At 36.2% G+C, this 9593-nt stretch overlaps 1 protein-coding gene across 1 annotated transcript; it reads left to right on the top strand.

Moving 5' to 3' along the window:
- Window positions 322-6619, top strand: LOC109822074 (aldehyde dehydrogenase family 2 member C4-like). The gene is made up of 3 exons (XM_020388236.1): window positions 322-469; window positions 4686-4828; window positions 6172-6619. Exons 1-3 carry the CDS (start codon window positions 373-375, stop codon window positions 6598-6600), a joined length of 669 nt encoding a protein of 222 aa, XP_020243825.1. The 5' UTR covers window positions 322-372; the 3' UTR covers window positions 6601-6619.

Below are 9593 nucleotides of genomic sequence, written 5' to 3'. Positions count from 1 at the left end.
TCCCTGTGTGAAATTCATTGGGCTTTGTGTTTTGGAGGCTCAGAGAACAAAAAATTTACTTTTGGGGGTAAAGCACCTGTTGAAAAAGTCTTGGGGGTGGGAAGCTTGTTTTCATTCGTTTTGGGGGCTGGAAGCATTTTTTCCAATTTTATTTCATGTGGAACTTATCTTGGGCTGGACCCACAACAAAACTCACCCCAAAATTCAGGGAGTTTTGTAAAATTCAACTAAAAATAAGCTTTGGTTGTATCACTGTCTGTATTCTATATATATATGACCCAATAATCAGCGAAGCAAAACACAACCTCTCTCTCTCTCATACTAGCTCTCTTTCTCTCTCTCTCTATACCGTCTTTCTCTTTCTTTCTCAAGATGGCTGTTCATTGCAACGGTGGAGAGAACTTCAAGATGCCAGATATTAAGTTCACCAAGCTCTTCATCAATGGCCAATTCATCGACTCCGTCTCGGGTACTTCTCTAATTTTTCCTTCTTATTATTATCCCTCTTATGATCCTTATTTCTTCTTATACATTTTCCCTCTCTGTTTCTCTGTTCTCATTGTTAAAAGTAGAAGATCGTTGTTTTTAATGAATTGAATGATGCACTTAGTAGTATTCTCTCTGTTTCACATCTTCTTTCTACTAATTATTTGTTTTGCTTATAATCTGATGATCATATGATTATGAGGCTAACATCTAATCTAATGTAAGAAAAAGACGTTGGAAAAGATAGAAAATAAAGATAACATGGCAATATATTTTATTTTATTTATTTAAAATCATATTATATTTTTTTCTGTATTTTTTTGGTGACTACAAATAAATGAATTGAAAATGGGTTATACATACAGGTAAAAGTACTCATTAATTTATTTGATTAAAAATCAAATCCTTAACAAAACTTTATAAATTATTTATATTTTATATTTTTATTATATAATCAATTTATAACTAATTTTATTAACAAAATATTTATTTGATATCAATTTTAATAATCTTACAGTAACTAATTTAAAATAGTAAAGTTTTAAGGGACTAATATAGAAAATTTCTATAAATAAGTTCTCATTCTATGTTCTGATCCATACACTAAAATAGAATTTTTGATGAATAATATTTTATGAAAAAAGTTAATTTAATAGAAAACAAATGACGTCATCGGCACTTTTTTAGGTGAAGTTGAAAATGCATTAATCTGACGTGATAAATTTTTTATTTTTTACTTTCACATGTACTTTCAATTAAACAATCACCGGAAGTGATAAAAACAAATCATTTTCATACTTTCGCTTCCCACTTTCAACTAATAAACACCCCTTATCGAGTGCCCCAGTTTTTGTGATTATGACATATTAGTTGCTGCATTTATTTTGTTTTGCTTTATTTGATTTGCTGCAAAAATAATTTGTAACAAATTACTGCATAGAGTATGTGTTGTAGGATTTAAATATATTGCTTGTATATCTGCAATGTTATTATGAGAAGTGTGTTTTCAATTCAAAATCTAGCGTTGGGTTGGAAAACAATTTGTGTGGGTGTCAAAATCTTTTTTATATACAAGTAAACATTTGTATAGATTATTTCCTATTATTTTGAGAAAATATGGTTTCCTACTTGGATTTGGAAAGATTTTTTATGATGTGTAATTATTTTCTATTCTTGTAATTTATTGGCAGCAACACCTGTAAATGAAATACAAATCTAACTGTCGTATTTACAGCTGCAACTTAATTTACATTCATCCAATTATACATATTAGGCCCTAAATGTGAGTTATTTTGGCAATCATTTTCACCGTTTTAAGTCATAACTTAGAATATTTCATATTGCTAGAAAATGTTTAAAAATGTGTGTATGAGGGCATCACCTTAATGCTTCCAGAAAATAAGGGGCTGTTTGGTTGCACCCTTTTTGAGAAAACTTTTTTCAAAACATCTGAAAATAGCAAATTTGTAATTAAAATTTTTTCAGAGATTTCTATAAATTGTGTTTGGTTCAACAAAAAATTTACAGAAATATTTTCTATAAAATATCAAAATCTACCAAATTTTACAAAAAGCAATTTCCTCTCAAAATGAGAGGAAATCACTAGAAATCCGACACATACATATTTAATTAAAAACCTACCAAATCTTGTTATTTTCTATAAAGTTATGAGCTATTTTCTTGTTTTGAACCAAACAAGCAAAATACAAAAAACAAGAAAATTGGTACTTTTTGATTTCTCAAAACTTTTCCTATAATTTTTTTAAGAAATGCAAGGAAATCATATTTTAGGTGAAAAACATTTCCTATAATTTCTAGAAATTGAACCAAACACCCCCTAAGAGGAAAGGTTTTGTAACATGATTAATGAGCACGTGTCACTATTCAGCTCCGAGTATCACGAGCTATCTATTTTCAGATCAAAATGATGTAGAATGTATAGAACAGTCAATGTGGAAAGGAAATATTTTGTGTAGTAATCATCGATCTGTTAGTTTTAATATTGAAGGAGACAGAAATTCTGAGGCGTGAAACACATTCTTTAAAGAAATATTTGCCCCGACTTGATATTCAAAGTTGCTTCGGGTTAATGCAAATTTTTTTCCCAGGATACAACAGAAAATAAAAATTCCAGTAAGCAAATCTGGAATTTTCCTTAATTCGTTGTGAAACAAGTTTATAATATTGCAGAAGTTTTTGATAGAAAAGATTCAGAAAAAGAATTGTCAAAAGATATATGAAAACATAAACTATTTATAGTTTTGAAAAGGTGCTTTCAACAGTCACTTGTCTTTTCATAATTTTTAAAATTTAAAATAACATTGAAATAAAATATATTCAATATATATATATAAAATTGAACATTATTCGCGTCAAAATCGCGCATTATTCGCGCTACCCGCACGCGGGTTTAGAAGCCTACAATTTGATCCATTATTCAAAGCTCAATAAACATTCAATGCTTTTAAACCTCAAAAAGAATGTTCAAAATTCTAATGTGGGACTATCTTGTTTTTTACAAACAAATACTAACACGATCTTCTTTAGTTGATACTGGAAATAAAGTATTTAGTGAACCAAGTCTATTTTAACATTGTATTTCAAGAGATGAAAACATTCAGATCAGTGCAAAACAAAGAAGTTTGAGAGCAAATACATTGATTTGTCGTAGTAACAATAAAAATAAAAATAAATAAAATAAATATATTGATTTGTCTTCAATCTTTGGATCGCCAAATGCGCGCTAATTTCACGCCTAAAAATAGCATTTACGTATAATATTATGTTATTGTACAGTGATATTGAAGGTCGTTGGTCAAAGTTATAAAAGAAAAATATGTCTTAAATGTGATGGCATCTATTAAAACTCAGTCTTTCGTTTACCATCGCACTTGCACGCCGTATTTAAAGATTAATTGGTTTTAGACGCTCATTGAAAGTGGAGTTGCGACTTACAACATTTTTATTCTGTTCCATGCTTCACGAGGCCTTTGATATATATATATATATATATATATATGGAGGTTAGGTCTTTAATACATCATTAGAAACTTAATTTTCTTCAAAAAGTAGAGAAACTTTTGTCAAAACGCGCGTGAAAAATTCTTATTCATGATTGTTAGTTGATTAAGATAATAATTTTAGTTGGACATTCATCAAGAAAAACGACATAGCATTATTTGGCTGAATATCAGAAAACCCCCTTAACTTTAGCCCATAAATTTCAAAAAAGCCAATAAAATAAATGAATAAATACATACATAAATAAAGTTACGGATTATCATAAACTGCCTTTTGAGCTTAAGATTTTATCGGAAACTCTCTCTAACAGTGTTAACTGCAATTTTTAGAGGCATAAACTTCCCCGCCTAAATTTTACTCAACCCTGGCGGAAATTAACGGTTTTATGGCTATTTAGCTTGTTGTTAGATAGGTGGTGGGTGGGGGGGGGGGGGGGGGGGGGCGTTGGTGTTTAGTTGCTATTTAAATGAGAGCGTTTAACAGGAAAATGACATCTTTGACAACCATGGAGGAGTGAAATATCATATACGTGTGATTGTCCAAAATGGACACATGGTTAGCCTACAGAGAACCCTCACAGAGAAATCCAGGCTTGCCAGAAGTGTTCAGCGTACATTTTAAAGTTTATGATTGCATTGACATTGATAAAATTTATACTAATACAATAATGGTGATTGCATTGATAAAAATTTATAAATTCTGATTGTGTGGATATTTATTGCAGTAACATTGTGACTCATACAGTGATTTTAGAATATAATTATATATATATTATATATATTATATATATATTATATATATATATATATATATATATATATATATATATATATATATATATATATATTATATATATATATATTATATTATATATATATCCGACCATGTTTATGACTCTTTTGTTTGAAAATGGCATAAGAAGTAAGTTATGAAAATCATTCAACAACGACGCCAACTTAGAGAGCTACATGGTCTTCATCATCCTGTTCCAAATTCAAGTCATTTCCATCAAATGAGAGCTTGAAGCCGAGAGAGCCTCATAAAAAAATTGATCAGAACGTTCACATTGTTCTCCGTAGTTCTTTTTTCCTTTTCCTCCTTTAGCTTTTTCAGAATGTGCTGATTATTACAGGGAAAAAAATTCTATTTAATTATTTCAAAATCGTTTCTCGTCACAGGAAAAACATTTGAGACGAGAGATCCACGCACAGGAGATGTGATAGCGAACATTGCAGAAGGCGATAAGGAAGACATAGATATTGCCGTCAAGGCTGCAAGAGAAGCCTTTGATCATGGAAAGTGGCCTCGCATGTCTGGCTACGTAAGAAATTTTTTTTTTTAAACTTACTTCTTTCGGCTAAATACCCATATTGGTATTTTAGTTCAACCTCATTTGTCAAGAAGGTATTTTAAATAAAAAAATCGGCGTTAAGACATTTTAATTGATTAAAATTACCAATTAGGTCATTTTTCTCGTCGGCGACCACTTTTTCGGCGAGAACTCGTCACGTGCGTGACACGTGATGACTTAATCTGTATAAATACCCATATTGGTATTTTAATTCAACTCAATTTGCCAAGAAGGTATTTTAAATAAAAAATCAGCGTTAAGACATTTTTAATTGATTAAAATTACCAATTAGGTCTTTTTGCTTGTCGGCAACCACTTTTCCGGCAAGAACTGGTCACGTGCATTTTAATTCAACCGGTTTTCTGACGTGGTAGTGGCAGGAAGAATAAGAGTCGATGCATTTTAAAATCCCCCATTTCTAAAATTGGTAAAAAAATTAGCGAAAAATTCGTGGAGAAATTACCGTATAAATAGAACCTCTTTCTCTTGCATCGATCCATGGCCGCGCCGGCGGCAATCTAGTCTGCAGTGATCTTCGTCTTCTCACTCTCCTCTCTCCGAATTCCCATGGCGTTTTCTTCTAGAAGTTCCTGGAATCGGGGGTTTTGGCTGCTTCTGTTAGCGGTAAAGGTAAGATAATTGAGTTGGATCTGAGATCTGGAGTGAATGCGTGGAAGTTTGATCTTTGTTTTGAAATTTTTAGGGTTCAGGTTGGTTCGTTTTGGACTAAAATTGTGATTAAGCCACATCAGCAGCTAAAACCGAGCCACATCAGCAAACCGAGCCACATCATCAGCTAAAACACAGATTAAGTCATCACATGCCACACACGTGATGAGTTCTCACCGGAAAAGTGGTCGCCGACGAGAAAAAAGACCTAATTGGTAATTTTAATCGATTAAAATGCTTTAATGCCAATTTTTTATTTAAAATACCTTCTTGACAAATAAGGTTAAATTAAAATACCAATATGGGTATTTATACAGATTAAGTCCTCACGTGCCACGCACCTGACGAGTCCTCACCGGAAAAGTGATCGCCGACGAGAAAAAAGGACCTAATTGGTAATTTTAATCAATTAAAATGCCTTAACGCCGATTTTTTTATTTAAAATACCTTCTTAGCAAATGTGGTTGAATTATAATACCAATATGGGTATTTAGCCTACTTCTTTCTTTATGACAGTTTAATATTTTGGATAAAATAGTAACCTGCCACATAAATCTATTGGACATTTATTTACATTAAAACTACATAACACCCTATCCCAGAATTGAACTTCAACAGAGTTACTAATTCGAGTTTTCCTGTAGGAGAGGGGAAGGATCATGATGAAATTTGCGGATTTGCTTGAACAAAACATAGAAGAAGTGGCCAAACTTGATAGTCTAGATGGAGGAAAATTACTTGCAGCGGGCAAGGCCATGGATATCCCAAGTGCAGTGGGGACACTTCGATATTATGCAGGTGCAGCAGATAAAATCCATGGGGAGACGCTCAAGATGTCAAGAGAGTACCAAGGGTACACGTTAAAGGAGCCTATCGGAGTTGTTGGCCACATTATACCCTGGAATTTCCCGACTGGGCTGTTGTTCTTCAAAGCCAGCCCTGCTCTTGCTGCTGGATGTACTATGGTTGTGAAACCTGCGGAGCAAACTCCGCTATCTGCGCTTTTCTGTGCTCAGTTGGCGAAGAAGGTAATCGTTGTGTCTATTGTGTGTTACCCTAATTTTTGGTATTAGGTGGAAACTAGCCAATTGTTTCCATTAATAAGAGTTTAACAAAACAGATGCAAAGTGTAACAGTAGGAAATGCCACAAACATAACTAACTGAAGGGGAACCTTCACAATAAATAGAATGTCAAAATTCATTATATTAACTTGTGGACTCGCGGGTGGGGGCCCACCCACGTGGGCATCTGCCCACGGGCAGGCAGATGAGCCTTGCGCGCGCGCACAGGACCTCGAGCGGGGTTTTTCCGCGGGAATTCTTTTCTTCGCGCGCGCTTTCCTTCGTTCCCGCCATCCCAGCCCGCCAATTCTTCTGAGTTCCCTCCCTCTTCATTTGTTATAAATAGAGGTGGTTGTGAGTTGAGTTGAGTGTGGGAAAAATCTCAAGTGGGGTTTTTTGAGAGAAAAGAAAGAGAGGAAGAGAGAACTTGTATAAGTTTGGTATTTTTCTTCCATAGTAAAACCCCTCCCGTGGATGTAAGCTAGTTTGCCGAACCACGTAAAAATCCCGTGTTTATATTTTGTCTTATCTGTGAGTTGTCATAGCTTGTAGGTTCCCTCGATATTTGAGTCCTTGAACTGATGAGAGGAAGAGTGTATATTTCACTTTGATGAAATATATCACTTTCGATTCTTGTTTCCTTTGAAAAATAAGAATTTTACTATCTATTCTAGTTTCCTTTGAGAAACAAGAATATAGAGGTTGACTTGTGCTTTTGTGATAACGAAAACCAGGGCTCTCTCTCAGGTGATATCGCTTTCGCGGCGGTGGGCGTGACTCTGCGCCCAACAATTGGTATCAGAGCCCTTATTCAGACTGGAGGTGGTAAAATTTCTGATCTGAGGTGGTGGTTGAATATTGTGTGGTAAAACACAAAGAAATTGTTAAAAATTCCTGAGAGAAGCGAATTGACCTAATACAAGCGGAAAATGGCTTCTACAAGTAAAACAAGTAAAGTTGGAAAATACGAGATTGAAAATTTTAATGGGAAAAATGATTTTTCCTATTGGAGGATGCAGATGAAAAATTCGTTGATTTCGCAAAAATTGCACAAGGCTTTGGCCGAAAAAGAGAAGAACAAAAATATGTTTGATGAGGATTGGGAGGAGCTGGATCTGAAAGCACGGGTGTCGATTATCCTTTGCCTTGAAAAGGATATAGCCTTCTTGGTAGACGGGGAGGAAACGGCTGCGAGTGTGTGGTTGAAGTTAGAAAGCACCTTCATGACGAAGAGTCTAACAAACCGGATCTATTTGAAATCCAAATTGTATACTTGCAAGATGGAGGAGGGTTCATCAATCCGGGAATACATCAACAAGTTCGATAGGATTGTATCGAATTTGAAAGACATTGAGGTGACAGTGGAAGACGAGGATCAAGCACTTCTACTACTTCTATCTCTGCCAAAGTCTTATGGGAATCTGGTTCAAACACTGATGCTTGTGGGTGACAGTTTGTCGATGGATGAGACTAGAACGGTGCTTCTAGCGGATGATCTTTGAAAAATTGTAACTAGTGATATGGCCACTGGTAGTAACAAAGAACAAGCTCAAGGACTGTTTGCCAGAGGAAGAGGCAATGAGCAAGGAAAAGACAAGGGAGGAAAGTCTAGATCTAAATCGAGACCTCTTGCGGGACGAGCGTGTTTCAAATGCGGTGAAGTTGGGCATTTCAAAGTCGACTGTCCAAATAAGAGAGTAGGTGGGAAGAAGAACAACAACAAGACTGAAAGACGAGAAGGCAAGGAAGAGACGAGCTACGCTTCAGAGGAAGGGAGCGATAAGGAATGCTATGTCGTCACGGGTGGCGAGGATACCTCTGGGAAGTGGATTCTTGATTCTGGTTGCTCTTACCATATGTGTCCAAATAGAAAGTGGTTTACTACCTACAGGAGCATTGATGGTGGAACCGTATTGATGGGGAACATCCATGCTTGTAAAACGGTGGGGCTAGGTGATATCAAAATCAAGATGCATGATGGAGTGGTTCGAACCCTCACGGACGTACGACACGTTCCCGGCTTGCGGAAGAATCTCATCTCAGTTGGAGCTTTGGACTCCGAGGGTTGCAAGATTGTAACAGAGAACGGAGAGAAGAGGGTTGTTCGGGGTTCCTTAACAGTGATGAAGGGTGTTCGTCACGGTAATCTATATACTCTCTCGGGTACAACGGTGACGGGAGATGCAGCAGTTGGAGCTGAAGGAAGTGGTGGAGACCCATGTGAGCACACACGGTTATGGCATAGGCGGCTTGGGCACATGTCAGAGAAGGGTCTGGATCTGCTTGGTAAAGAGGGTTTGCTGAAGAATCTGAAAAAGCCTTGCATGGATTTTTGCGAGGACTGTGTGTATGGAAAGGCGCACATGGTTCAATTTCTGAGGAGCAAGCACAAGACCAGAGGAATACTAGATTATGTGCACACGGATGTTTGGGGTCCGGCTTTGATAACTTCCAAGGGTGGTTCCAGATATTTTGTCTCATTCATAGATGATCATTCAAGATATGCTTGGGTTTATTTCCTGAAGCATAAGAATGAGGTATTTGAGACATTCAAGAAGTGGAAGGTGATGGTTGAGAACAGGACGGGCAAGAAATTGAAGACACTGAGATCTGATAACGGTACAGAGTATACAGACGGTGCTTTCAAGGAGTTCTGTGATCAGGAAGGGATTGCTAGACACTGGACAGTTAGATCTACACCATAGCAGAATGGGGTCGCGGAAAGACTGAACCGAACACTACGGGAGAAAGCAGTGAGTATGCGATCATATGCTGGTTTGGGCAAAGAATGGTGGGCAGAATCGATTGCTACAGCTTGCTATATAGTGAATCGATCTCCACATTCGACATTGGACGGTGATACACCCTATCGGGTGTGGTCAGGGGAGCATGTAGATTATGAGAGGCTCCGGATTTTCGGATGTACCGCCTACTATCACGTCAATGAGGGAAAGTTTGACGCGAGGGCCAAGAAGGCAATTTTCTTGGGTATGCAAAAGGCGT

This window comes from Asparagus officinalis, chromosome 8, assembly GCF_001876935.1.
Source record: "Asparagus officinalis chromosome 8, Aspof.V1, whole genome shotgun sequence".
Lineage (NCBI taxonomy): Eukaryota > Viridiplantae > Streptophyta > Magnoliopsida > Asparagales > Asparagaceae > Asparagus > Asparagus officinalis.
This window is presented reverse-complemented; position numbering and strand designations above follow the sequence as displayed.